Source organism: Callithrix jacchus, chromosome 15 (assembly GCF_049354715.1).
Source record: "Callithrix jacchus isolate 240 chromosome 15, calJac240_pri, whole genome shotgun sequence".
In the NCBI taxonomy this organism is placed as follows: domain Eukaryota; kingdom Metazoa; phylum Chordata; class Mammalia; order Primates; family Cebidae; genus Callithrix; species Callithrix jacchus.
This window is the reverse complement of record NC_133516.1, coordinates 31,283,490-31,311,001: the sequence shown is the minus strand read 5'-3', so window position 1 is coordinate 31,311,001 and position 27,512 is coordinate 31,283,490. Positions and strand designations below refer to the sequence as shown.

Sequence of the window (27,512 nt, the reverse complement as noted above, 5' to 3'; positions counted from 1 at the left end):
TTGGCCTGGCGAGACCGCCGCGTGCCAGGAGTTGCGCAGGGAGAGCTGGAATGCACCGAGGGTGGGGGGAGGACTGAGCTTCTGTGTCAGTCCCTTCAAGGGGTTAAAGGATGCAGTCGTGGCAGACGAGGGGCGGGGATCCGAGGAAGCTGGGCCCGCAGCCATGGGGCAACGCCGGGCTCCACGTGGCATCCCGGAGCAGTCGGGACCCGCAGCCTGGGAGGGGGTGCAGCCTCCAGTGGAAGGGTCCCGAGCTTAGGAGACTGCTGAGAACTGGCAAGGCGGGGAAGAATTTAGCCTTTCCTCCTGCCTTGTGAGGGTCATCTCCAGTCCCTGCTCCTCCAGGGGTGCTCCAAACAAGCAGGTGGTCGCGACATGTTTCATAAAGCTAGCTGATTGGATCGTTAAAGCTATTGTTCGGGCTGCTGGCACCCCAGACCCCTGTCCAGCCATCGTCCCGCCTACCCCAGGATTTCACATGATACCCCCTCCCAGAGCCGTGAGAACGCTCATGGGCACCAAAATTTCAGACCAAAATCCGGGACACGGTTCCGAACTAGTGGTCAGGAAGGAGGACGAGAGATCTGGGAGGGGAAAAAAGGCTGGGAGACTGAGCTGGGACAGCGCCCTAGAAAGAGGGAGGTGGGTGAGGGCGGCGGCCGAAAGCGGGGAGGGCGGACCCAACGGCGGCGCACCTCCGCGCTCTGTTCAGCACCAGGAGCAGCGCTCACGTCCTTAATAAAGATGGCGGCAACAGCTTCGGTCCTCAGAACTGCCATGCGCGATGGGTTGTACCACCGGGTTTGGGGCGCTGGGGCGGAGGTGGAGCAAACCATCGGGACGGCCGGGAGCCATGTTGGAGCGGCGGGAGGCGGCAGCAGCGTCGGGGATGCTGTGGTGGGGGCGGAAAAAGCCGGGGCCGCACGCCGGAGGGGCTCCAGCCGTGGAGTAGATGGTGCCCAGAGGGCGGCGGCGGCGCGGAGAGACAGGCGGAGGGGAGGAGGCCCGGGGCGGTGGCAGGGGCCCGGGAGGGGGCCCGAGCGGCTGGGCCGACCCAAGGCCGGGACCGGGGCGGGGGACGGTGGAGGCCGTGCAGGGAGGCGGGGGATGATGGCGAGGCGGCCGCCGTGTTGGGGTCTCGGGGAACGGTTGACCCCCATATTTCTGCTCCTTCTCCTCTCTTTGTTCCCCCTTAGTCAGGAGGAGCTGGGGGGCGGTGGGCACCAGGGCTGGGACCCGGGGTTAGCTGCCACTACGGGGCCAGGGGCGCAGATCCGTGGCGGAGCCTTAGCTCTTTGTCCCGAGTCTCCCGGGGTCCGGGAGGATGGGGGGCCTGGCGTGGGGGTCAGGGAGCCTGTCTTCGTGGGGCTCCGAGGGAGAAGGCAAAACACCCGGAACAGTCGAGGGTCCCCTGAGCAGCCGAACGAGGAGCTGGGAATTGAACACGGCATCCAGCAACTGGGCAGCCGCAAACGAGAGACAGGACAGGGACCAGGGTCTATGGTATACTGGCGCCCAGAGGTTTCCTCTTGCGGGCGGACAGGATCTTTGCAAAGAGGTAATCTGTCGCCAGGGGCTCTGTCCTCAGGGGTCCCGTGCTCGGGGAACAGCTCGCCCCTCCCTTCAGACTTTTTGGTTCGGCACCATGGTCCCAAGCCGGTGTCCTCCCAGCGAAACTCTGGGACAGGCGCCCGCAAAAGAGTGAGCACCGCGCGCTGCTGTGGTGAATCGTGGGTAACAGGGAGCAAGGGTCAGGACGAGAGAGCCATGACATCCGGAGGAGAAAGGACAGCCCCTCGGCGGAACTGTCTTCCAGGGGCCTCGGGATCTGGCCCCGAGCTGGATTCAGCACCGCGCACGGCGAGGACAGCTCCTACATCAGGTTCAGCACTCCACGAGTCTCGGACAGCTCCCGAGCCGGCGCCTGAGCGCATGCGCTCCCGGGGTCTCTTCCGCCGCCGCTTCCTCCAGCAGCGCCCCGGGCCGCGCCCCCCGGGACTCCTGGCCGGTCCTGAAGCTGGGAAGATAACCTCGGCGAACCCGGCACGCTTCCGTCGCGCCGCAAACCGCCACCCGCAGTTTCCGCAGTACAACTACCAGGCGCTGGTGCCGGAGAACGAGGCCGCAGGCACCGCCGTGCTACGTGTGGTTGCCCAGGACCCGGACGCCGGCGAGGCCGGGCGCCTAGTCTACTCGCTGGCGGCGCTCATGAACAGCCGCTCGCTGGAGCTGTTTAGCATCGACCCGCAGAGCGGCCTCATCCGTACTGCGGCAGCTCTGGACCGCGAGAGCATGGAACGTCACTACCTGCGTGTGACCGCGCAGGACCACGGCTCGCCGCGCCTCTCGGCCACCACGATGGTGGCGGTGACGGTAGCCGACCGCAACGACCACTCGCCGGTTTTTGAGCAAGCGCAGTACCGGGAGACGCTTCGCGAGAATGTGGAGGAGGGCTACCCTATCCTTCAGTTGCGTGCCACGGACGGCGACGCGCCCCCCAACGCCAACCTGCGCTACCGCTTCGTGGGGCCGCCAGCTGCGCGCGCCGCAGCTGCTGCTGCCTTCGAGATTGATCCACGCTCCGGCCTCATCAGCACCAGCGGCCGAGTGGACCGAGAGCACATGGAAAGCTACGAGCTGGTGGTGGAAGCCAGCGACCAGGGCCAGGAGCCCGGGCCGCGCTCGGCTACTGTGCGCGTACACATAACTGTGCTGGACGAAAATGACAACGCTCCCCAATTCAGCGAGAAGCGCTACGTGGCGCAGGTGCGTGAGGATGTGCGCCCTCACACGGTGGTGCTGCGCGTCACGGCCACTGACCGAGACAAGGACGCCAACGGATTGGTGCACTACAATATCATCAGTGGCAATAGCCGTGGCCACTTTGCCATCGACAGCCTCACTGGCGAGATCCAGGTGGTGGCGCCTCTGGACTTCGAGGCAGAGAGAGAGTATGCCTTGCGCATCCGGGCGCAGGATGCTGGCCGGCCACCGCTGTCCAACAACACGGGCCTGGCCAGCATCCAGGTGATGGACATTAATGACCATATTCCTATTTTCGTCAGCACACCCTTCCAAGTCTCTGTCTTGGAAAATGCTCCCTTGGGCCACTCAGTCATTCACATTCAGGCAGTTGATGCAGACCATGGGGAGAATGCCAGATTGGAGTACTCCCTAACTGGTGTGGCACCTGATACTCCCTTCGTGATAAACAGTGCCACTGGCTGGGTCTCTGTGAGCGGTCCCCTGGACCGTGAGTCTGTGGAGCACTACTTCTTTGGTGTGGAGGCTCGAGACCATGGCTCACCCCCACTGTCTGCCTCAGCCAGTGTCACAGTGACTGTGCTGGATGTTAACGACAATCGGCCTGAGTTCACAATGAAGGAGTACCATCTTCGACTGAATGAGGATGCAGCTGTGGGCACCAGTGTGGTCAGCGTGACTGCTGTAGACCGTGATGCCAATAGTGCCATCAGCTACCAGATCACAGGTGGCAACACCCGGAATCGCTTTGCCATCAGCACCCAGGGGGGTGTGGGACTAGTGACACTGGCTCTGCCACTAGACTACAAGCAGGAACGCTACTTCAAGCTCGTACTAACTGCATCTGACCGTGCCCTTCATGATCATTGCTATGTGCACATCAACATCACAGATGCCAACACTCATCGGCCAGTCTTTCAAAGTGCCCACTACTCAGTGAGCGTGAATGAAGATCGGTCAGTGGGTAGCACCATAGTGGTCATCAGTGCCTCTGATGATGACGTGGGTGAGAACGCCCGTATCACCTATCTCCTAGAAGACAACCTGCCCCAGTTCCGCATTGATGCAGACTCAGGAGCCATTACACTACAGGCCCCATTAGACTATGAGGACCAGGTAACCTACACCCTAGCTATCACAGCTCGGGACAATGGCATCCCACAGAAGGCAGACACTACTTATGTGGAGGTGATGGTCAATGACGTGAATGACAATGCTCCACAATTTGTGGCCTCCCACTACACAGGGTTGGTCTCTGAGGATGCCCCACCTTTCACCAGTGTCCTGCAGATCTCAGCCACTGACCGGGATGCTCATGCCAATGGCCGGGTCCAGTACACTTTCCAGAATGGGGAAGATGGGGATGGAGATTTTACCATTGAGCCCACCTCTGGCATTGTCCGTACAGTGAGGCGGCTGGACCGGGAGGCAGTGCCAGTGTATGAGTTGACTGCCTACGCAGTGGACCGAGGTGTGCCCCCACTCCGGACTCCAGTCAGCATCCAGGTAACGGTGCAGGATGTGAACGACAATGCTCCTGTCTTCCCAGCTGAGGAGTTTGAGGTGCGGGTGAAAGAGAACAGCATTGTGGGCTCAGTGGTGGCACAGATCACCGCAGTGGACCCCGATGAAGGCCCCAATGCCCATATAATGTACCAGATTGTGGAGGGGAACATCCCTGAGCTGTTCCAAATGGACATCTTCTCTGGAGAACTGACAGCACTCATTGACTTAGACTATGAGGCTCGCCAGGAATATGTGATTGTGGTACAGGCCACATCTGCTCCTCTGGTCAGCCGGGCCACTGTGCACGTCCGCCTGGTTGACCAGAATGACAACAGCCCTGTGCTCAACAACTTCCAGATCCTCTTCAACAACTATGTATCCAACCACTCAGACACCTTCCCATCGGGCATTATTGGGCGCATCCCAGCTTATGACCCTGATGTCTCCGACCACCTCTTCTACTCCTTTGAGCGAGGCAATGAGCTGCAACTGCTGGTGGTCAACCAGACCAGTGGGGAGCTGAGACTCAGCCGAAAGCTAGACAATAACCGCCCATTGGTGGCCTCCATGTTGGTGACTGTCACAGGTGAGGGGCATGGGGCAGGCAAGTGACCCAGTGATCCCAACCTGTTTGGCCTCAGGAACTCCATGGAGCACCTCAAGCCAAAGAGGGATTTCCAAACCTTCCAAGAACCCCTTAAATGAAGGGTTCCTGCACCCTACACTTACATGAGATCTGCCATAGACCTCATGAGGACTCTGCTTAGGTTCCTGGATAATCTCCACAGAATTCCAAAGATTCCAAGGCATCTAGCAGACCCCACAAAGCCTGTAAAGAACTGTCTGCTACCTAGGGATAGCTCCCCTGCTGACAAAAGGTCAGGGGTCCTGGGGTAATCCTCTGGAGGTCCCAGGCAAAGACATTATGGGCCAGTAAGTCCACATTAGGCCCATGGTTAGACGAAGGATTTCTTTGGGTCCAGTCTGACGCTTACCCCATCTGTGCAGGAAATGACCAATAATTTAGTGGTCAGGAACAGCAGCTTACTATGGAAGCATCAGGGGGAGAGTGGGTCCATAGGGGCTGAGACCCTGACCTTTGGGAAAATGTCCAGAGGTCCACCTGCCTCTTTCCTGCCGCATCTGCTGCAGTCTTTCACAAACCCCTCCCTAATAGGAGAGTGCAGGTGGGAGAGGCTCTTGAAGTCCTGCCTACTGGAGGCTGTAGGGGTTAGGAAACAGGCTTTACTGGTGCTCATTTCTCAGTTCTGGAGCAGGAACTCTTGGCACTGCCTGAGAAGGCACAACCTTCATTTATCCCTCAGTTCACTCAACAGTCTATCCTCATTGACTACCCAGTATGTGCTAGGGTCTGGGGACAAGACAAACAAGGCAGATAAGCACCTCACCTTCATCTCTGGGGTGGTCGCTGAAACCAAAGGACCCAGGTCTGGAGTGGCAAGCAGGCTGCTAACTGAAGAATGCTGGGGTGTGTGTGTGTGTGTGTGTGTGTGTGTGTCAGCGTTCAAGACTCTCCTGGAGCTTGATAACCCAGGGTTCTGGGGGATGGCATTGAGTGTTCACTGGGCCAGAGCCCCTTCTAGTGCCATAGAAGAGCAATTTGCTGATCAAAAATTGGAGATAGGTGATTCCTGATCTACAACTCTTGTTTTTTGGAGGGGATGTTTTGCTTGTTCTGCTATGCTGGGGGAAGGGAGAAGAGGAAGGTGGCTGGGAGTGGGTGGCTAATGGCCCTAGCTCCTCTTTGTGTCCCAAGTTGGGGTGGCCTGCTGACCATGATAACTTGGGGAAGTGTGGGTTACCAAGTACTTAGGGTACTTGAGTGCTGTTGGGGGAGTGACTTGCTAACCCATGGGCACTGTGCGGGTTGGTTGATCCCTGGCCCAGACCCCTCTTTGTATTGGGGGTTGGGGGAGGAAGCAGTGGCTTTTTGACACCTTGATGCTGAAGGAGCTGGTGGTCACTAGCCCCAGACCTCCTTGTGTCCTGGTGGGGTCAGCCTGCTGACTTAGATGTCCTGGGAGCTTGGGCTATCACTGGCCCCAGCCCTCTTGTGTCCTAGGGAGGGGCGGCCACTGGCCCCAGGCTGACCACTGCCCCTGCCCCCACCTGCAGATGGCCTGCACAGCGTGACGGCGCAGTGTGTGCTGCGCGTGGTCATCATCACGGAGGAGTTGCTGGCCAACAGCCTGACCGTGCGCCTTGAGAACATGTGGCAGGAGCGCTTCCTGTCACCGCTGCTGGGCCACTTCCTCGAAGGCGTGGCTGCGGTGCTCGCTACGCCCGCCGAGGACGTCTTCATCTTCAACATCCAGAACGACACGGACGTAGGAGGCACCGTACTCAATGTGAGTTTCTCGGCGCTGGCTCCACGTGGGGCCGGAGCGGGCGCTGCCGGGCCCTGGTTCAGCTCGGAGGAGCTGCAGGAGCAGTTGTACGTGCGCCGCGCGGCGCTGGCAGCCCGCTCCCTGCTCGACGTACTGCCCTTCGACGACAACGTGTGCCTGCGCGAGCCCTGTGAGAACTACATGAAATGCGTGTCCGTGCTCCGCTTTGACTCGTCCGCGCCCTTCTTGGCCTCGGCCTCCACGCTCTTCCGACCCATCCAGCCCATCGCCGGCCTGCGCTGCCGCTGCCCGCCTGGATTCACCGGAGACTTTTGCGAGACCGAGCTCGACCTCTGCTACTCCAACCCATGTCGCAACGGCGGAGCCTGCGCGCGGCGCGAGGGAGGCTACACGTGCGTCTGCCGTCCGCGCTTCACGGGTGAGCTGGGCTCCAGGCCCGAGCCGCAGGGAGCGCGGGCCAAGGCTGGGGGCGGGACTGCAAGGCGAGTGAGTGCTGGGCGTCACTTCCGAGGCACTGGCCTCCGCAAAGGCACTGAGGAGGCTGGGGAAGGGGCGGGGAGCGGGGCGGGGCCAGAAGGAAGGGGCGTGTCCACAGGGGGCGCGATTTTTTGGGGGTCTTGGCACTCGGCCTGGTGGCGCGCCGTCTTTGGAGGGGCTCGGCCGACTCCAGCAGGGGCGGGCGTAGGCGTGACCGCCTCTGACCCCGGCTTGGCCCCCAGGAGAGGACTGCGAGCTGGACACCGAGGCCGGCCGCTGCGTGCCGGGCGTCTGCCGCAACGGGGGCACCTGCACCGACGCGCCCAACGGCGGCTTCCGATGCCAGTGTCCGGCAGGCGGCGCCTTCGAGGGCCCGCGCTGTGAGGTGGCGGCGCGCTCCTTCCCGCCCAGTTCGTTCGTCATGTTCCGCGGCCTGCGGCAGCGCTTCCACCTCACGCTGTCCCTCTCGTAGGTGCCCGCCCCGTGTCTGAGCGCCTCCACGCCGCCCCCACCTACTCACCCTGATTTAGATTCCTGACTACCCTGTCCTGACGTTCCCACGGGACACCGCCCCTCCCCTGACGCCCCCCCCCGCCCCTCCTCCGGGGTCTCCTGACCTGGCTGCACTCAGTCTGTTCGTCTCGCCCAGCCCCTTCTCGCAGCGATGGAGGGTGTGAAGTGGTAACCTGCTCCTGACGCCCCCATCCCCTCAACCCCCGCCCGCCCAGGTTCGCGACGGTGCAGCAGAGCGGGCTACTCTTTTACAATGGGCGCCTGAACGAGAAGCACGACTTCCTGGCCCTGGAGCTCGTGGCTGGCCAAGTGCGGCTCACATATTCCACGGGTAGGTGCCCTGGATATGACGGTGAGTGGGTGCATGTGTGCTGGAGGACACAGGCCCCAAGTCCCCTCGGGTTTGCCTCACTGTGCACCTGAGCACACACTCGATGCCAAACGAGCAGTGAAGACCTAGCTCCTTAGCTCCTTGGCCATTCCCTGTCCAAAGGTCCGTCCCTCCAAGAAGTCTGTGTTTCTTCTCTCTATTCAAAGGTACTCTGGGCCAGCCACTGTGGTCAGTAGTGGGGGGACTGATCTGATGCATCCAGGGTGGCCCTGGGAGTGGCTGTGCTTATATGACTGGAGTGGGATGGAACGACTCTGCTGCTCCTGATGATTCTGCATGTGTTTCCCCTCCAGGTGAATCCAACACAGTGGTCAGCCCCACAGTTCCAGGGGGCCTGAGTGACGGACAATGGCACACAGTGCATCTGAGATACTACAACAAGGTGAGTACCATCCCTGGCATTGGATATGAGGGGAGTTGGGATGCTGACTTCTGCTCCTCAGGGGTTACTAGGGACACTGTTGACTGGTGTGCCTGGGTCTTTAGCCCCGGACAGACGCCCTAGGGGGTGTGCAGGGCCCCTCCAAGGACAAGGTGGCTGTGCTGAGCGTGGACGATTGCGATGTGGCCGTGGCTCTGCAGTTTGGTGCTGAGATTGGCAACTACTCATGCGCAGCTGCTGGTGTGCAAACAAGCTCCAAGAAGTGAGGCCCCCGCCCCCTAGTCCCCTTGTCTGCCTGCCAAAGCCCACTCCAACCCTTCACATCCCATTCCTCATCCCATCCTGCCAAACTCCCCATTCTTCCCCCAAACCAAGATTTCCCTCCCTTCTCAAACACCCTGAAAGCCTACTCACTCTAGCCTCCAATCCTGTATTCCACCCCAGACTTCCTCCTGGCACACACAGCCCCCAGGCAGTCCTCAAAAGACTCCACCTCCCTACCCCAGTCTCACTAATGCCCCACATCCCCTCCAAGTCCCTTCGTTTCATGTCCAGTCTCCCCCAGACTCTTCACTTATCCATCCCCTCTCCCACCAGCCAGATGCCTCACTCTCATCATAGCCCTCAACCCCAGTTCACCTATCTTTCCCCAGACCATTGGCCTGTCATGAGCTCTCCTTTGTACCCCAACTGAAGTCAGACCCTAACTCCTTCCCCAGCTTGGCCTTATTTTCTTCCTTCAATCACCCTACTCTCTGCGTCCTACCCCCTACTTCCTGTGCCCCTCCCCCCAGGAACAACTCTATTCTGGGCCCATTCCACCAATGACCCAGACCTTTGACCCCCAGGTCCCTGGACCTGACGGGCCCCTTGCTTCTGGGGGGTGTCCCCAACCTCCCCGAGAACTTCCCTGTGTCCCATAAGGACTTCATTGGCTGTATGCGGGACCTGCACATTGATGGCCGCCGAATGGACATGGCAGCTTTTGTTGCAAATAATGGCACCATGGCAGGTAGGCCTGAAGTTTCCACCAGCCCAGCCCATGGCCCTGGTCCCCATCATAGGGAGGGAGTGGAGGATACATGGGTGACTCCACACCTGACTTCAACCCAGTCTCCTTTAGTGGCAAGCACCATGCTACAGCCTAACTTACCAATCCCAGAGAGAACGTGGGGGTGAGATCTTGGCCTCTTTCAGCTCCTCTGGACACTAAAGTTCTGTCCAGCACTTGTGCCCCCCAACCCTTGTTCTCACGTCCTCCATGTGCCTTCCTCTCCCAGGCTGCCAAGCCAAGCTGCACTTTTGTGACTCAGGCCCCTGCAAGAACAGTGGCTTCTGCTCAGAGCGCTGGGGCGGCTTCAGCTGTGACTGCCCCGTGGGCTTTGGTGGCAAAGACTGTCGGCTCAGTGAGTGGGCAGCATGGGGCAGGAGGGGCCTGCAGGGTCAGATCTGTTCCTGGGTCAGGGCCTGTAACCCTGTTTCTCTTATCCACTCAGCCATGGCCCATCCCCACCATTTCCGTGGCAACGGCACACTGAGCTGGAACTTTGGAAGTGACATGGCTGTATCTGTGCCATGGTACCTGGGGCTGGCATTTCGGACACGGGCAACACAGGGGGTCCTGATGCAAGTGCAGGCTGGGCCACACAGCACTCTCCTTTGCCAGGTGTGTCCACCGTGCTCACCCTCCCTATTCCGTCAGCTCTGTCTCTCACACCACCACCGATATTCTTGTGTGCACAGGCTGGTCACACCGCATACTTTTCTGCCAGGTGTCCCAGCCACATTTGACCCTGCTCTGGACCCTAGCCCTTGATTCTCTTTCCCATCATTATATCCTCTGCAGGTGCAGGGCTCCAATGTAGCTCTCTTGTGCTAGCTGCACCAACTCACCCACAACACCTGGTCCTGTCCTCTGCCCCTGATCCCATATCAGCAACATAATGTCCCCTGGCACAGTGTCCTGTGTGCCAGGTATAACCCTGACCTCACTGTCCTGACCGCTGATATTCCTGACCTCTGAGTCCTCTGATCTCACCTCCAAGTCCCAGCCCACTTGGGGCTCTAACCACAGGGCTATGCATCTCTGTCCACAGCTAGATCGGGGCTTACTGTCTGTGACAGTAACCAGGGGCGCAGGCCGTGCTTCCCATCTCCTCCTGGACCAGGTGACTGTCAGTGATGGCCGGTGGCACGATCTTCGGCTGGAGCTGCAGGAGGAACCAGGTGGCCGGCGGGGCCACCATGTCCTCATGGTCTCTCTGGACTTCAGCCTCTTCCAGGTCTGATCTCTGACCCCGGGGTAGTCTGTTCTCAGCCTTCCAACCAGATCTGCCTTATTTGACCCCACCCTCTAGTCCAGCTCCTCTCAGTTCCTTCCACTGCACCGAGTCTGATGTTCTCGCCCCATATATCCTTGCACTGAGCCTACCCCACCAGCCAGGTTGGTCTGCTCTCAGGTCCTCCTTGTGCCAGATTTGGGGCCTGGTCTTGGGGAACCTTAGTAGCCAGCACTTTGCCTGATTCCTAAAAGCCCCCTCTAGTCTCTCTCCCAATCTCTACCTGTCCCCAGTCAAAATCAAGCAATATTAAGGTCCGCTCTGGGCCCCTGGTGGGAGGGGCCAGCCTAGAAGGGCTAGAAGGCCAAGATTGACTCTGGGCCATGGCAGGGGTTCCTCAGGCCCCTGCTTCCTTCCAGTGCTGATTCCCCCTTCCTTCAGGACACCATGGCGGTGGGGAGCGAGCTGCAGGGCCTGAAGGTAAAGCAGCTCCACGTGGGAGGCCTGCCCCCTGGCAGTGCAGAGGAGGCTCCTCAGGGTCTGGTCGGCTGCATCCAGGTGGGGGTCAGCATGGGAATGTGATATGGGGCATTAGGGTTAGGGGTCAGAAGTCAGGGTCTCCTTGGGAGAACTGAAAGGCAGCATTCAAGTGGGGGTTGACGTGAGGGGGTGGATGACCCCAGCATGGGAATGTGATATGGGGCATTAGGGTTAGGGGTCAGAAGTCAGGGTCTCCTTGGGAACTGAAAGGCAGCATACAAGTGGGGGTTGACGTGAGGGAGTGGATGACCCAGAGTCGCGAGAGCTAGGTCAAGCCTTTCAGTGGCATTGGAGGTGGGAGTCTAGCTTGGATTATCAAGGGCCATTAGGAATCTGTGTCAGAAACAGCACAATTAGGGTTCCATAGCGGGACTGAATTGGGGATAGTTTTGAGGCCTGGGTTTTCGGGGGTCTCAGGAAGACTGCACGTCAGGGGTCATCAGACCGGGTGGCTGGCTCTGCAGTACTTGAGGCTGAGGTGCCTTAACATGGTCTCACCCCTTGCTGGCTATGTGTCCATAGGGGGTGTGGCTTGGCTCCACACCCTCTGGCTCCCCGGCCCTGCTACCCCCCAGCCACGGAGTGAATGTGGAGCCTGGCTGTGTCGTGACCAACGCCTGTGCCTCTGGGCCCTGCCCACCCCATGCTGACTGCCTGGACCTCTGGCAGACCTTTTCTTGCACCTGCCGGCCAGGTAGGCCTTGAGAGGGTTGAGGGAAGGGTGATCTGGGCAGGAGTTAGGAGCTCATGATGAAGACTGGGGAACCTGAAGGAGGCAGGGACTTGGGACAGGTGCCCGCTTCCTTCCATTCTCTGCCACCAGGATCCTGAGCTTTCTGACCCAATTTGCAGGTTACTACGGTGCAGGCTGTGTGGACGCCTGTCTTCTGAACCCCTGTCAGAACCAGGGGTCATGCCGGCACCTCCCAGGAGACCCCCATGGCTATACCTGTGACTGTGTGGGTGGCTATTTCGGGCACCACTGTGAGTACAGGTAAGATGCTGGGGGTGAGGCAATGGGCAGGCCTGGCAGGGACAGGGAGGGTCACTGGGATACCATAAAGGCATCTCACCTGGCTATGTACCCCCAGGATGGACCAGCAGTGCCCTCGGGGCTGGTGGGGAAGCCCAACCTGTGGCCCCTGCAACTGTGATGTTCATAAGGGCTTTGATCCCAACTGCAACAAGACAAATGGGCAGTGTCACTGCAAGGTGCGCCTGGCCACGGGCCTTTTAACTCTTTCTCGGACACGATCTGCAATTCCTGTCCAGCTTGCTGACCTCCACCACCTGACTTGGGCCCTAACCTCTTACCTGTGTCCTGTGACCTAGCTGCTGTCTCTCATCCTTTACTTATGACCCCTCCTTTGCCTTCACGCATGGCCCAGGTGTCCTCTGGCCCATAAGCACTATTCTCTTGACCCTTTGCCCTTGATTCCATCATTCCCTAAGCCCTGACCTCTGACTTCAGGCCCCTGGCCCATCCTCAAACAGGAGTTCCACTACCGGCCGCGGGGCAGTGACTCTTGCCTCCCATGTGACTGCTACCCTGTGGGCTCCACCTCGCGCTCATGTGCACCCCACAGCGGGCAGTGCCCCTGTCGCCCAGGAGCCCTTGGCCGCCAGTGCAACAGCTGTGACAGTCCCTTCGCGGAGGTGACAGCCAGTGGCTGCCGGGGTGAGCAGGCTCCACCCATAGAGGGCTGGTTCCAGTGTGCCACCATCACATATCAGTGGCACACTTGGCTCCTTGGGGACTCTGGAAGCTTCTCCTGAGGGAGACCACTTATATCCATGGAACCCTACCTTTGCCCCAGTTACTTTCTGACCTGTCACAGAATCTGACAGGTCAGCTTCTGAGAAGCCAGCAGAAGTGGTGGGCAGTGGGCCTTGGGGTGGGTGGTGGAGGGGCAGTGGGTGTGGCTGTCACTGCCTTGGACCCTGACTGCCTGGCTCAGCACCTCTTCTCTTTCTAGTGCTCTATGATGCCTGCCCCAAGTCCCTGCGATCTGGTGTGTGGTGGCCCCAGACAAAGTTTGGTGTCTTGGCAACAGTGCCCTGTCCCCGGGGGGCCCTGGGTGAGTATGTGGGGGGCAGGGACATCACTGAGGGTGGGGGTGGGCCTGTCCTCTGACCACCAGAGCCATCTGTTTTCCTGAGTTGGGTGGCTTTGTTCCTGCAAAGAGGTGGAAGTTGGGTGGGAGTCCATGTGAGTCCCTCACTTTTTTTTTTTACCCCCCCCACCCCCGTGAGCCCCTCACTACTGACTAGGGGCTCTGGGCCCCTTCCTACACCCTCATTGAGCCTCCATCTGTTTCTCTTGGCTTCTGGGCAGGATTGCGGGGTGCAGGTAAGGGGTACGTGTTTGCTCAGGTGCGCTGCCCCCTCCCACTGCCAGAGCTTTTGCAGACCCCTCCTGCTGCCTGAGGTCCCTGCAGACCCCTCCCTGCTGCCTAAAGTCCCTGCAGGCCCCTTCTGGCTATCTGAGGACCCCAGGGGCCCTTCCCTGATGCCTGAGGTCCTCAGAGACCCCTCCTCAGTTCCTGGGGTCCCCACAGGACTTTCCCCACTGCCTGAGGTCACAAAAGATCCCTCCTCAGTCTGAGGACCCTACAGATCCTTCCTGCTGCTTGGGGGCCCTTCCCCTCTGCCTGAGGTCCCCTCAGAACACTCCCTGCTGCTTGAGGTCTCTGCAGTGGCTGGACAGAGATTGTCTGTGTACGCATGCTCATGTGTGTGTCTCTATGCCTGTGCACGTGTCTGTGAGCCTGTTGAGGGGAGGGGATTCGGTGTTTAAGTTAGGCTCTCTCATTGGTAGCTACACACTCTTTTAAGATCCAAGTCAATTCTCATTCAATCTCCATCCCAACACCAGAGACAAGGGAGAGAAAGGACAGCAAAGTCACTACTGGGGCAGTTAAAACTTGTGTGAGAATCCCCCCACCTGACTTTGGTCATGAATGTTCCCGGAAGCCCTGGTCTGTGTGTGTGCGAGGGCATCATGTGTCTGTGTGCTGGTCTGGTCTATGCATCTGTGTGTGTAATTGGTGAGCGTCGGTGTGTATTGGTGTGTTTGTGCGTGAATTGGCATGTCCATGAGCCTGTCCTGGCCCACATGGGTGAGAGTGTGCAGCCCCACCCTTGTGCTTTGTGTGGTTGCCAGTTGAGAATGGTCTATAGCCTTCTCAGGAATTGCCTGACAAGCAGCTGGGGCCTACCTGGGCTTGCTGCTACCTCCAGGGGTGCAGCTGTAGTTGCTCCTGCCTCTGACTTCTGCCTCAAGGATCCCCAGGGATAGGAGAGGATGCTGTGGTTATCTCCTCAGCAAAGGTATTCAGGCCCCAGGCCTGACCAGGGGTTGCCTGCCCCCAGGTGCTGCTGTGCGGCTGTGTGACGAGGCCCAGGGTTGGCTGGAGCCTGACCTCTTCAACTGTACCTCCCCTGCCTTTCGAGAGCTCAGTCTGCTGGTGAGACTACCCAGAACATTCCCTGTGCCTAAGATGTTACTTGGCCTGTGGTGGGCCCCAGATACCACACCCTAGCCCTTGACCTCCTGAGCCTTTCCTCGTTGCCCTTTAATCTGGCAAGGCTTTCTCCCTGTGAAGCTTTAGAGGAAGGCCTAAGGGACCACAGAGCAATCAACTCCTTCTTGTCCTGGCAGCTGGATGGCCTAGAGCTGAACAAGACGGCACTGGATACCGTGGAGGCCAAGAAGCTGGCTCAGCGGCTACGGGAGGTGACTGGCCACACTGACCACTATTTTAGCCAAGATGTCCGAGTCACTGCCCGCCTGCTGGCCCACTTGCTGGCCTTCGAGAGCCATCAGCAGGGCTTCGGGCTGACAGCCACACAGGATGCCCACTTCAATGAGGTGGGGCTGTGCCCTTTGTTCTCAGTGCCCTGGCCCTGGCCCCCCAGCTCCCAGCTTCCTGCCCCTGGATCCTCAGATCAGGCCCCTGCTGCCCTCTTGGGAAGTGAAGGTCCTGGGCTCTCCCTCTGTCCTTGTCCTCTCCAGCCCCACCCCCTTGCCTGTTGGGGCCCCTCTGAGCACCTCTCCAGACCTCTCATGCCTGCCCTGTCCCCTCATACATCCTGACCACCTGGTTGAGCCCAATTCTATCTCCATCCTTCCAGAATCTGCTGTGGGCCGGCTCTGCACTGCTTGCTCCAGAGACAGGGGACTTGTGGGCAGCGCTGGGACAGCGGGCCCCTGGGGGCTCCCCAGGCAGCGCGGGGCTGGTGAGGCACCTGGAGGAGTATGCAGCCACGCTCGCAAGGAATATGGAACTCACATACCTGAATCCCATGGGGCTGGTGACGCCTAATATCAGTGCGTTGTGGGTGGGCTGGGGCGGGGCAGGGCAGGGCAGGAACCTGAAGGTCTGAGGGGCTGTGGCTATCGATACCAACGTTAATGGCAGGAGACTCTGCCATCACCCTCAGCATTTTGTAGGGACAGGCTCTGAGCTGGTAGCAAGGAAAACAGATTGTGGGACTTGAGTGCAGGATGCAAGTAAGAGAGAGTATAAGCCTTGGCACCGGGAAGAGGTCCGTGATGGGCCTCCCCTTTCTTTCTCCCGGGTAGTGCTCAGCATTGACCGCATGGAGCACCCCAGTTCTCCCCGGGGGGCCCGTCGCTACCCCCGATACCATAGCAACCTCTTTCGGGGCCAAGATGCCTGGGATCCTCACACCCATGTGCTGCTGCCTTCCCAGTCTCCATGGCCATCCCCATCTGAAGGTGAGAGCCCCTGGGGGAACCCCTAGGCCAGGTCCTGTCTTTCTGTCCCCCCAACCAATTTTCCCCTTTCCAGGCCTCCCCGGTGTCAGACCCTCCCACATCTCCCCTCTACCCTCCACCTCACCACACCCTCACTTTGTCAGACCCTCTCCCTCATCACAGATGACCCCTCCTAGGCCTTGACTGTTCCTTTCTGGGTTCCTGCTATCCCCACTCCCCAGTTCTGCTCCTGCAGGGAAGAGACCCTCATGCTTGATGGGGTTCAGAGCTGGGTTGGTGGGTGCTTTGGGTCAGAGGTCACTGACAGAAGCTCCTCCTCCTCTCCTGGCAGTTCTGCCCACAAGCAGCAGCACAGAAAACTCCACCACCTCCAGCGTGATCCCCCCACCAGCCCCAGCGGAGCCAGAGCCTGGGATCTCCATTGTCATTCTCCTTGTTTACCGCACCTTGGGGGGACTGCTTCCTGCCCAGTTCCAGGCAGAGCGCAGAGGTGCCAGGTACTCAGGCCCCTCACCCCTGAGCTTCCTGTGACCTTCTCAGCCCAGCAGCCCCTTTTTTGGTGGGTAGATGCGTAGGTTTGCAACACACAGAGAAGCTCCTGTGCGAGCCCTGTCCTTGCCGGGTTCCCTGTGAATCTTGTTCTCTGGAGTTGTACAGAGTAGCAGAGCCGCAGGCTGACAGACACAGCCACAAACACAGGAAGGATCCTTGAGCCAGGTACAGACAGGGCAAAGGGCTGACAGAGACAGACAAGGACAGGCTGACTGATGGCGGTCAGATGGGGGCAGGCAGGAGGGCAGTCAGAGGCACAGTCGCAGGTTCCCTGGAGCTGCTCAGCCCCTCAGCATCCCACCAGAGGCTGGAGGGATTCTTAGAAACAGCGTCCACTCTGGGGACATCCCAGACCCTGGGTTAGCCATGGCGAGTGGCATGAAGATGGGGTGAGGCAGGCAGGCCGAGCATGGGGAGGTCAGCAGTATGAAAGGCCAGATGGGTGTCTCCCCAGGCTTCCCCAGAACCCTGTCATGAACTCCCCGGTGGTCAGCGTGGCTGTGTTCCATGGACGCAACTTCCTAAGGGGAGTCCTGGAGTCCCCCATCAGCCTGGAGTTCCGCCTGCTGCAGACGGCAAATCGGAGCAAGGCGATCTGTGTGCAGTGGGACCCACCTGGCCTGTGAGGACCCCCATTCTGGAAACTCTTGGTTCCCTGTTAGCCCTTGGGAGGCCAACTAATAGTCTCAGCCTGCCCCTGGGGCCCCCACTAGTGCTATTGTGCAACTCAGACCATGAGGAATGCTGTACCCCAACTCCAGGCACCCTCAGCCCTTCCCATGATCTCTCTGAAACCCTTGCCTGAGAGTGGGTCACTGTCACGTCTTAACTGCCCTGTGGCTGCAGGGCGGAGCAGCATGGTGTGTGGACAGCACGAGACTGTGAGCTGGTGCACAGGAATGGGTCCCACGCACGGTGTCGTTGCAGCCGGACAGGGACCTTTGGAGTCCTCATGGATGCCTCCCCCCGTGAGGTGGGGCTGTGTTCAGTGTTCCGAGGAAGTGGGGGGGGTCAAAGGGATGGGGGATTCTGCCCAATAGCCCATCAACCATCCCTGTCTCTGCAGAGGCTGGAGGGCGACCTGGAGCTGCTGGCTGTGTTCACTCATGTGGTTGTGGCAGTGTCTGTGGCTGCACTGGTGCTGACTGCAGCCATCCTGCTGAGCCTGCGCAGCCTCAAGTCCAATGTGCGTGGGATCCATGCCAATGTGGCAGCCGCCCTGGGGGTAGCAGAGCTCCTCTTCCTGCTGGGGATTCACAGGACCCACAACCAGGTGCAGGATCAGGGCCAGGGAACTTGTATCGCAATGACCCTACTGGCCCAGGAGGGCTGGGCCAAAACTCAGGGTCAGAGGTCAGGGATGCTCAGGTTGGGGCCAGGCTTTGCAGCAGGATGCTGGGATAAGATATTATGGTTTAGGGGTCAGAGGTAGGAAGCAGATGCCTGGGGTAGGGTCAGAGGTGGGTGAGGCAGGAGAGGTCCTGACACCCCCCCACCCTGCCCTCAGCTGGTGTGCACTGCAGTCGCCATCCTCCTGCACTACTTCTTCCTCAGCACCTTTGCCTGGCTCCTCGTGCAGGGGCTGCACCTCTACCGCATGCAGGTTGAGCCACGCAATGTGGACTGCGGTGCCATGCGCTTCTACCATGCCCTGGGCTGGGGCGTCCCCGCTGTGCTGCTGGGTGAGTCCCACTCATCTGTTCAGGGTTGTGGCCTCCAACCTCCATCCATCACATGGCCTGACCCCTGACCCTGTCCCCAATCCTGATCATGACCCCCAACCTCAAACCCCCAAGCTGTCTACTTGTAGGGGGGCTGTTCCACCCTTACCCTGCCTTCTCCCATACGTGGGCCCACCAGCAGCTCTGGAACACACCCCCTCAGTTCTATCCCTTCTCTTCCCAAGGCCTTGCTGTGGGCCTGGACCCCGAGGGCTATGGAAATCCTGACTTCTGCTGGGTCTCAGTCCATGAGCCCCTTATCTGGAGCTTTGCTGGCCCTGTTGTCCTGGTCATAGTGGTGAGTGCCCTGGACTTGGTTTCTACTCTGTGCTTCCCTCTCTCATGGAGGGAGGAGGGTGGCCTGCAGCAGGTGTAGTGGAATCAGCTGAGGGTGGCCAGGTCTGCAGGCTTCCTGGGCTCAGCCTCCATTTCTGTCCTCTGGTCACAGTGACTACCCCCACTCAACTGGCATGGAGATGGGGCACGGGGTCAGAGATTTCAGCTTCTGTCTCTGCATCTCTCTTTCTGTCTCTTAGTCACTCTCTGGTTCTCAATTTCTGACTTTTTCTGTGATTCTAAGCTCCTTTGGTATGTGTGTATATTTCTCTCATTGCCTCTGTCTCTTTCTCTCTGCCCTGCCCGGCCCCACATGTCTGGCTGTGGGTCCAGATGAACGGGACCATGTTTCTCCTCGCTGCCCGGACATCCTGCTCTACAGGGCAGAGGGAAGCCAAGAAGGCCTCTGCACTGTGAGTTGTCTGACTGGGGGAAGGGGATTCTCAGGATGGCAGGTCCTTCCTGGGTGGGGTCTGGGCCCCCCAGATCATCCCTGGAGCAGGTTGGGCTCCAAGTTCTGGATGAAGTAATGAAGTCACATCTGCCCTGACCTGCGGTCCCTCTCTGGCGCCCTCATTATACTGTTACCCAACATGTGCTTCTGCCCTGCTGTCTCCTCTTGTCCTCTGGGTCCCCCCAGAGCCTCCTATGGCCTGGTTGGCTCACTTTGCCCCCTGCCCTGTGTGTTCCCACCTGTCTTCCATGCTCTCCCCCATGGCCCCTAGACTCCTGTTTCCCCCTGTGTCCTCATGGTTCTTTGAATGCTCTCCTGCTTCTCTGTGGGACCTCCCATCTCCCCCAGTGTCCTCCAGAGACCTCCATGTTCCCATGTGAGTTCCGTTTTTTCACATCCTGTGTGTGGCCCCTGCGTGTCCTCCCGTGTTCCCTGCATGAGCCCTACGTGAGCCTTGCATGTCCTCCTGTGTCCTCCCATGTCCTCACAGCAGGACCCTTCGCAGTTCCTTCCTGCTTCTTCTGCTGGTCAGCGCCTCCTGGCTCTTTGGGCTCCTGGCAGTCAACCACAGCATCCTGGCCTTCCACTACCTCCATGCCGGACTCTGTGGCCTCCAGGTGACTCTGGTGCCCCTCCCTCGCCCCAGAACCAGGTGGGCCTTCAGCAGGCAGGGGCCATCCCTAGGCAGATGCTGCACCCAGGCCTAGAGCTGACTCTTACCGGATAACTGTTGCCAGGCTAGGTGCTACCCCAGACCAGATGCTGGCCCTAGCTGCTGCCCCCAGGCCTGGAGCTGACTCAAAACTAGACACTGACCCCAGACTGAGTGCTGATTCTGGATTAACCTTCGCCAACAGTGAGGCTCCTGGCATCTTGCTGATCCACACGACCTTACCCACTGTAGCTACCGCTGCTGCTCCTGCCTCTCCCCTGCTGGCCTTCCCGGACTCCCTTACTGAGTGCTGCTTGGGGTCCTTACTGACCCACACTAGCCTGCAGTGACTGACCCCCCATTGCTGACTCACAGTGACTTATACTGGTCCCTGATTGACCCCTGCTGACCCTGCTTTGACCCTCGCTGACCCACAGGGCCTGGCAGTGCTGCTGCTCTTCTGTGTCCTGAATGCAGATGCTCGGGCCGCCTGGACACCAGCCTGTCTGGGCAGGAAGGCAGCACCCGAGGAGGCAAGGCCAGCACCTGGGACGGTGAGTCAGGATGGGGGCCCTGAGAAGCCAGGGTTTGAGGCTGCTTTAGGGTTGGCTCACATTCTGCCTCCACCATCCCCAGGGACCTGGGGCCTACAACAACACGGCTCTCTTTGAGGAGAGTGGCCTCATCCGCATCACTCTGGGTGCTTCCACCGTCTCCTCTGTGAGCAGCGCCCGCTCTGGCAGGACTCAGGACCAGGACAGCCAGCGGGGCCGCAGCTACCTCAGGTAAGAGGAAGGGCCTCCTTATGAGAGGCACACTCAGCTTAGTCCAGCCCCACCTTACCAGGGCTTGGCGTGACCAGGTCCTAGGGTGGGTGGCTCCACCCATCTCGGCCATCTGGGGCCCTTCTGCTGCCTCTGCCCTAAATGCTTCTCACATGCCCAGGGATGCCATTCTACTGGCAGCTGGCTGTGCACTCAGACACTCCAGCCTGCAAGGTACCCCATTACAACCTGGGAAGGGTGGCCAGCCACAGTCACACAGCCGGCAAGTCCCTGCTAGTCACACCCCCATTTCCTGCCAGATTCCTGTCCTCAGCCTATGGCCCTCTGGCTGCGCTGAGCCTAGGGTAGCTCACAACTGTCTGCGAACCCTGCAGACAGGGTTCTTTCATTGTGGGGTGCTCCTGCATTTCCAGGGACAATGTCCTGGTTCGACATGGCTCAGCCGCTGACCACACTGACCATAGCCTCCAGGCTCATGCTGGCCCCACTGACCTGGACGTGGCCATGTTCCATCAAGATGCCGGTGGAGTTGGGGCCTGGGGCAGGGAGGAGGGAGGCAGAGGATCTCTCCCCATCCCCTCTTCTTCCGCCCCATACTGGGAGCAGTGGCTGACTGGGGTGGGACGATCTCCCTGAGGTCCCTGCCTCAGGAGCCACCTACCTCTCTAGCCCTGGTTCTCCCAATTCACTCCTGATCCATCCTTCCCTCTGATAAGTCCCAGCACTTCTGCTTCTACCTCTGCTCCAAGCACTGCCCAGTTTCCCGTCCCTAACCCCAGTCCCCTTGCTGTACCCACCTTAACACCCTCAACTCCAAGTTCCCTTATCTCCAAGTCCCTTACCTCTGAAAGTCCTGACTTTCCCAACTCCAGGTGCAGACTCCGACTCCGACAGTGACCTGTCCTTGGAGGAGGAGAGGAGTCTTTCCATTCCATCTTCAGAAAGTGAGGACAATGGCCGGACACGGGGGCGCTTCCAACGGCCACTCCACCGGGCAGCCCAGAGTGAGAGGCTCCTCACCCACCCCAAAGGTACCAGGCACCCTCTAACCCCTTGGGCGATCAAGGGATGCCCCATTTATTATCCCTCTAGCTCCCCATCTTTCCTGCAGTTGGGGTTCAGCCTGGTCTTCCTGACCCCTCAGCCATCAGATTCCCCTAATTCTAGTCTTTGTCCAGCTCCAATTAAGGGGAAGGGGCTGACCAGTCACTCCCATCCATTGATCTCTGAGGAGATACCCTCCTGTTCCCACCTCTGCTCCATGACAACAGCCAGGGTTTCAAGGCTCATTAGGGTCAGGGGTCTTGAGCCACTGGGGTCAACCCAGAAGCTCCTGTAACCTGCCCTGGCTCCACAGATGTGGATGGCAATGACCTCCTGTCCTACTGGCCAGCCCTGGGGGAGTGCGAGGCAGCCCCCTGTGCTCTGCAGACTTGGGGCTCTGAAAGGCGCCTGGGGCTGGACACCAGCAAGGATGCAGCCAACAACAACCAGCCAGACCCGGCCCTGACCAGTGGGGATGAGATCTCTCTGGGCCGGGCCCAGCGCCAGAGGAAAGGTACAGTTCCTGACCCCTGGCCTGTACTACAGGACCCCTGGGGGCTGCTCATGCCCTGAGCCAATGGATTACAGTTTCCTCATCCTGGGGAGCTTCTGCTTCTCTAGCCTGCTTCATGGTCCTCAGGGACTATTACTATCCTGACCTGGGAACTCTCTGTCCCCCTCTACCCTGGCCAGCACCACAGGGGGCCACTCCTGCCCCAACCTGTCTATTTTTCAAAGATCCTAGGAGCTGCTGCCCCTGCTCTGATCTGGAAGGTTTCTGTCCCCTACCCTGCTTTATGGGAACCCCAAGAAGAGGTTTTTGCCCTCACCCTTGCATCACAGGGCCCTGGGGATTGCTCCTGCCCAACCCAGGGTGTTCCTGCATCTTTCAGCCAGGCCTGCATTGTCGAGACGTGAGGTCTGCCCCTCTTCTGACCTCAGGGAATTTGCCCCATCCCCTGCACCATGGGACCTGCCTCCCCAGGACCATAACTGGAAGATTACTGCCCCTCCACTTTCACATCTGTCCTGCTGCCTCTCTGGGACCACCAGGGTTGCCTCTGCTGCTCCCCAAGGGGTTCCTGCTCCGAACCCTGTGTCGCAAGGATCCCAAGGGCTGCCGCCTCCCTAGACTCAGGAATTCCCACCTGCCCTCCCCCTTCCATATACACCCCGACCACCATTTTGTTGCTCCTGTAGGCATCCTGAAGAACCGGTTGCAATACCCACTGGTGCCACAGACCCGAGGTGCCCCTGAGCTGTCCTGGTGCCGTGCAGCCACCTTGGGCCACCGTGCCGTGCCAGCTGCCTCTTACGGTCGAATCTATGCGGGAGGGGGCACAGGCAGCCTTTCACAGCCAGCTAGCCGCTATTCTTCTAGAGAACAGCTGGACCTGCTTCTCCGGCGGCAAATGAGCCGTGAGCGACTAGAGGAGGCCCCAGCCCCTGTTCTACGTCCGCTGACCCGGCCAGGGTCCCAGGAACGCATGGATACTGCACTGGGCCGATTGGAGCCCAGAGATCGGGGCAGCACTCTGCCACGGAGGCAGCCACCTCGGGACTACCCTGGGACCATGGCTGGCCGCTTCGGGTCACGGGATGTGCTGGACTTAGGGGCACCTCGAGAGTGGTTGAGCACACTGCCCCCGCCCCACCGCACCCGGGACCTTGACCTACAACCCCCACCTCTGCCCCTATCTCCCCAGCGACAACTCTCAAGGGACCCCCTCTTGCCATCTCAGCCGCTGGACCCTCTGTCTAAGAGCTCGAACTCCGGGGACCGGCTGGACCAGGTGCCTAGCCGGCACCCCTCACGAGAAGCCCTTGGACCACCCCCACAGCTGCTCAGAGCTAGGGAGGACCTGGCCAGTGGCCCCAGCCATGGCCTCTCCACAGAGCAGTTGGACATTCTCTCCTCCATCCTCGCCTCTTTCAACTCCTCTGCCCTCTCCTCCATGCAGTCTTCAAGTACGCCCTCGGGCCCTCAGACCACTGCCACGCCTTCTGCCACAGCCTCTGTGCTTGGGCCCTCCACGCCACGCTCTGCCACGTCTCACAGCATCTCAGAGCTGTCACCCGACTCAGAGTAAGCAGCCACCTGCTCGTGCCCTCTTCAACTTAGGGTAACCTCCTGGGTACCCTGCTCTGTGTTCTGCCACAGAAGGGGATGAGGGTTCGCAGACAGTTGTGAGCTACCCTAGGCTCAGCACAGCCAGAGGGCCATAGGCTGAGGACAGGAATCTGGCAGGAAATGGGGGTGTGACTAGCAGGGACTTGCCGGCTGTGTGACTGTGGCCAGCCACCCTTCCCAGCATCTCCCAGGCTAAGGAGAGATAGATACCTTCCAATGGGTTGAGCAAGTGGAGGGGAGGGCAGGAGCTGAGGCCTAGAAGTGGGAGGTGACCTGGAATATGCAAGGGGCAGTGGAGGAGAGCAGGAGGCCTTGCTTGGGAGGCTTCGCCTGGGGGATCGTATAAGACAAGGAGAAGCTGGAAGTGGTGCCAGGATACCAGGCTGAGGAGCTTACTTTGTTGAGGATAAATTATTCATTAATTGATGTATTCAGTCAATACTGAGTTCCTCCTGTCTGTGGACACTTTGGGGTGGGGCTCACAGGAACTGAATTGGGACCTGGTTCATCTCAGGGGCATCTGTGGGGAAGAGGATGGCAGACAGACCCAGGAAGTAGCTGGATACACACAAGTCCGAGAGGGACTGGTGGGAGTGGGGAGGAACCAGGAGCTGCCAGATCTTATAACCCAAGAGGAGAGTTGAGTTTCGAGGAAGAAAAACAGCTGAGTCAGGCTCTGAGGTTTTGTGGGGTAAGAGATGGTTTGGGGAGGAAGGGGCCCCTGGGGGTGGGGCAGGGGACCAATAGAACTGAGCAGGACCCAGGGCAGAAAGAGCACAAAGAAACAAGGAAGGAACAGGGGTTTGGGGATCCTGGGCCTGGGCACTGAGGGCTGCTGAGGGGTGGGAACCAGAGGGAGCTAACCCACTGCCGGGGGCCCCCTGCAGTGTAGCTTTGGGGTCTGGCTGTGTAGGAAGGTGACTAGGGGCTGAGCAGGGGTCCTGGCTCTGGAGTCCCACAGGTCTGAATTTGAGCTCTGTGTCTTACCTCATGAGCTGTGTGACCTTGGGCAGAGGCAGGCCTTTCTGGGTCTCAGTTTTCTCATCTGTAAAGGGATCTGTAGTAACAAACTCTTTGAGATGTGGAGATCGATGAGACAGTTGTCTCTCAGGTGCTCAACACAGCATCTGTACACAGTTGGTACTTTTGAAGCACTTAAGAGAAAAGACCTGGGTAGCCAAGGAGCCTTGCTGATGAGTCTAGGGATGTGGAATAGAGGACTCTGAGAACCCTGGAGTGGGCACAAAGGGGCTGGGGGCTGAGAGGCAAGGGCAATGGTGGAGGCAAGGGGAGCAGCCAGGCCAAATGTGGAGTCCAGAGCCGCCTGACCTGGAGTCCTCTCGGCATCAACCTCTGATTTCCTCATGCACCTCCAGAGTTCCCAGAAGTGAGGGTCACTCCTGAGGGGACAACGGCATGGATGAGGAACAGCTGAGTGCAAGAGAGGATCTGGGCTAACAGGAGAGACACCAGGAGTAGGGGTGGATTCCAAGGCAGCCTCCTGCTCCCCCGCGGCGTGTGCCCCAGCTCTCTCCGGTGTGACAGGGCTGATGCTCCATGTACATCTGTGAGCATGCGTGTGACAGGTGCAGTGGGGGGGGGGGGTGGCTGGAGGGAGACTTTTATACGTTTTGTACCTTTGTAACCAGAGAGATGCTTATGTTATTTTTCAGCTTTTCTGTCTCCTGGGGGGTTTGAGGCTGGGCTGGGAGGGGAAGGGGACAGAGGGAGACAGATGCAGTTTGGCCCCATTTGGGTCCTTAGCAAACCATATGCTCATCTCTCTCTTCTTCCTGGGGTGGAGTCAGATGGGTGGGACACATGCCATCCTCCCCTTACTCCACCCCCAGATTGATCTGAATATCATCAAGGGCTCAAAGTACAGAATTGTTCTTTGCTTTTTCTTGAATGCCCCAAGGGCCAAACTTCTGGGGCTGGGGGTTGGTCTTGGAAACAGAGGTCCTCTGACTTCCTCGTGGGGGCTCGCTCATGCTGCCCCTCCTGGAGGATGTGTGTGTTTATTATGTGGAGTCCCTGCCACTTACTGCCTTATGACCTAGGACTGATGCTGTGGTGTGCTGGTGGAGCAGCTGATGTCATGTTTACAGAGCAAGGCTTCCCTGTCTCCCACGGGGAGGGGCTCAGGCCTCTAGTCAGACATTCCTGCAGAGGGTTGGTGGAGGGGTCATTCACCTGCCCCTGCTGCGAGCAAAATTGTCTGTGGTGCCATTTGATTCCCTGACACTGCCCCCTGCTCGAACTGATTTTTAAGGGTAGGGTGGGAAGGTGAGCAAAGGGAGCAGAAACAAGGGAATTCAAGACCCAGAATGTAGGTGCCACTGCCTCCTATGTTTACAGGATCCTCCGTGGCCCTAGGCACCTGGGCTGCAGGAATCGACTCCGTTCCACTCCTCCTTTATTCCCTTAAAAAGGGAAAAATGACTGTTAGGACCCTGTTCACAAAACTCTTACTTTTACTATTTTGTCTGCTCTCCAGAACTGGAGACTTTAAATTTTTGTTACCGTATACAAGTCCAGATTCAAAAAATGTTTTTACTTTGTTTACAATTCAAAACTGAGCTTTTAAACTTTGTTTACAATAGAGAATTTCTTTTTCCTTTGTTTACAAGTGAAAGGTAGGGAAAGTGGGAGAGGGACTTAGAGGACCCACCTGTGAGGACCCTGGACCTGGCCATCTTGAGGGGTTTTCTAACCCCCAGCTCTTCCAGGCCAAAGGTCAGCCTTGAGTCCCCTGTTTAACAGCAGACCAGAAGACCTTGAGAGTAGACGTACTCTTACCACTGGGGAGTGGTTGTGCAGGGTTGGAGGGTGGTCTGTGCAGACACCTCCTCACCCACCACCCCATGCATACTCTTGGGAGGCAGTTTCCTGGGAGATTAGAAATTCTACTTCACTGACTGGAGCTAAATCCCACCAGCCAGGACCCAAGCTCTCCCTACCCCAGCTCCTGAAGGGCTGAGTGGCCTGCTGGGGGTGGGAGGGTGTCCTTACTATGTCCTAGGTTTCCTAGATGCCCCTCTCTGGGGGTTCCCCTCCTCCAGCCCAGCGGCCCCCTTTCCTGTCTGTGTAAATCGTTCCGTGAAGCCGCGCTCTGTTTTGGGAATAAACTTCTATAGAAAACAGTTGTTGCCTTTTCCTGTTGGGAGCTGGGGAGGTAGGATGGCTGCTGTGAAAGATTCAATCCAGACTGACCTTTGGGAGGTATCTGGGCCCCTCCCAGGAATATCCAGCTATTTTTAGCCCATTTCATGGCAGATTTGGACCAAGTCCCATCTCTTTCACCATGAAATCTGGCCCCTCACCTTGTGATTAGGGCCTGAAGTTGGAGCACAGGTGCTGAGGAGAACCTGCCCCCTGGTCAAGGCAGCAGCACCAGGACTTCCTAATTCTTCAGGGTCTGCAGTCCTGGACAGGCATTTTTTAGCCTCACCCGGAGTGAAACCAACCCGAGGAACTGCTCTTGCAGTTCCTGCCTTGCCAACCACCAGCACTGACCCCCACCAACCTCCTCGGCGGCCCGCGCACGAACCTTGTGGGCGCGATGTCCCGGCTGTAGTGCAGCGGAGGGGATCCTTCAACCATTTCTGGCCTAAGTGGCCAGAGTTAAAGGGGAGGTCTTGGGGACCGTCAGCTCCGGATCTCAGAGACATGCCTAGTCTCAGAAAGCCTGAGGGCGCCGCTCTCGGTTCGAGGCATGAGAGGCCTCACAGACTTGGATCCCCCACGAGAGTTAAGGCTGAGGTTACTGGTCACACTCCTAGGCCTCCCGGCCACTGAGTTTCCCTTTCCCACTCCTTGAGTACCTCCCCTAGAGCCAGGACCTAGGATCAGCTTCAAACTACTCAGGGCCTGGGG

At 58.9% G+C, this 27,512-nt stretch overlaps 1 protein-coding gene across 15 annotated transcripts; it reads left to right on the top strand.

Moving 5' to 3' along the window:
- The first annotated feature begins 834 nt into the window (after positions 1–834).
- On the top strand, positions 835–26,777 carry CELSR3 (cadherin EGF LAG seven-pass G-type receptor 3). Of its 15 annotated transcripts, none has more exons than XR_013527284.1 (37): positions 835–4,855; positions 6,406–7,056; positions 7,358–7,583; positions 7,844–7,959; positions 8,313–8,401; positions 8,506–8,663; positions 9,250–9,413; positions 9,682–9,807; positions 9,898–10,067; positions 10,498–10,683; positions 11,122–11,238; positions 11,743–11,914; positions 12,073–12,214; positions 12,312–12,432; positions 12,715–12,898; positions 13,197–13,298; positions 13,556–13,570; positions 14,593–14,687; positions 14,882–15,091; positions 15,355–15,550; positions 15,806–15,961; positions 16,293–16,458; positions 16,968–17,135; positions 17,360–17,486; positions 17,580–17,786; positions 18,021–18,195; positions 18,420–18,532; positions 18,904–18,983; positions 19,518–19,641; positions 19,762–19,880; positions 20,114–20,230; positions 20,313–20,461; positions 20,875–20,984; positions 21,334–21,492; positions 21,819–22,019; positions 22,706–23,591; positions 25,013–26,777. XR_013527284.1 is itself a non-coding variant. In XM_078350758.1 (37 exons), exons 1-36 carry the CDS (start codon positions 1,108–1,110, stop codon positions 24,278–24,280), a joined length of 10,059 nt encoding a protein of 3,352 aa, XP_078206884.1. In that variant the 5' UTR covers positions 835–1,107; the 3' UTR covers positions 24,281–24,327; positions 25,013–26,777. The 15 variants fall into 15 exon arrangements, 10 of the variants coding, with proteins under 10 accessions (XP_078206884.1, XP_078206892.1, XP_078206891.1 ...); XR_013527283.1 differs by having other exon boundaries at positions 19,515–19,641; XR_013527287.1 differs by having other exon boundaries at positions 19,530–19,641; positions 19,767–19,880; positions 25,013–25,515.
- Positions 26,778–27,512: the final 735 nt, after the last annotated feature.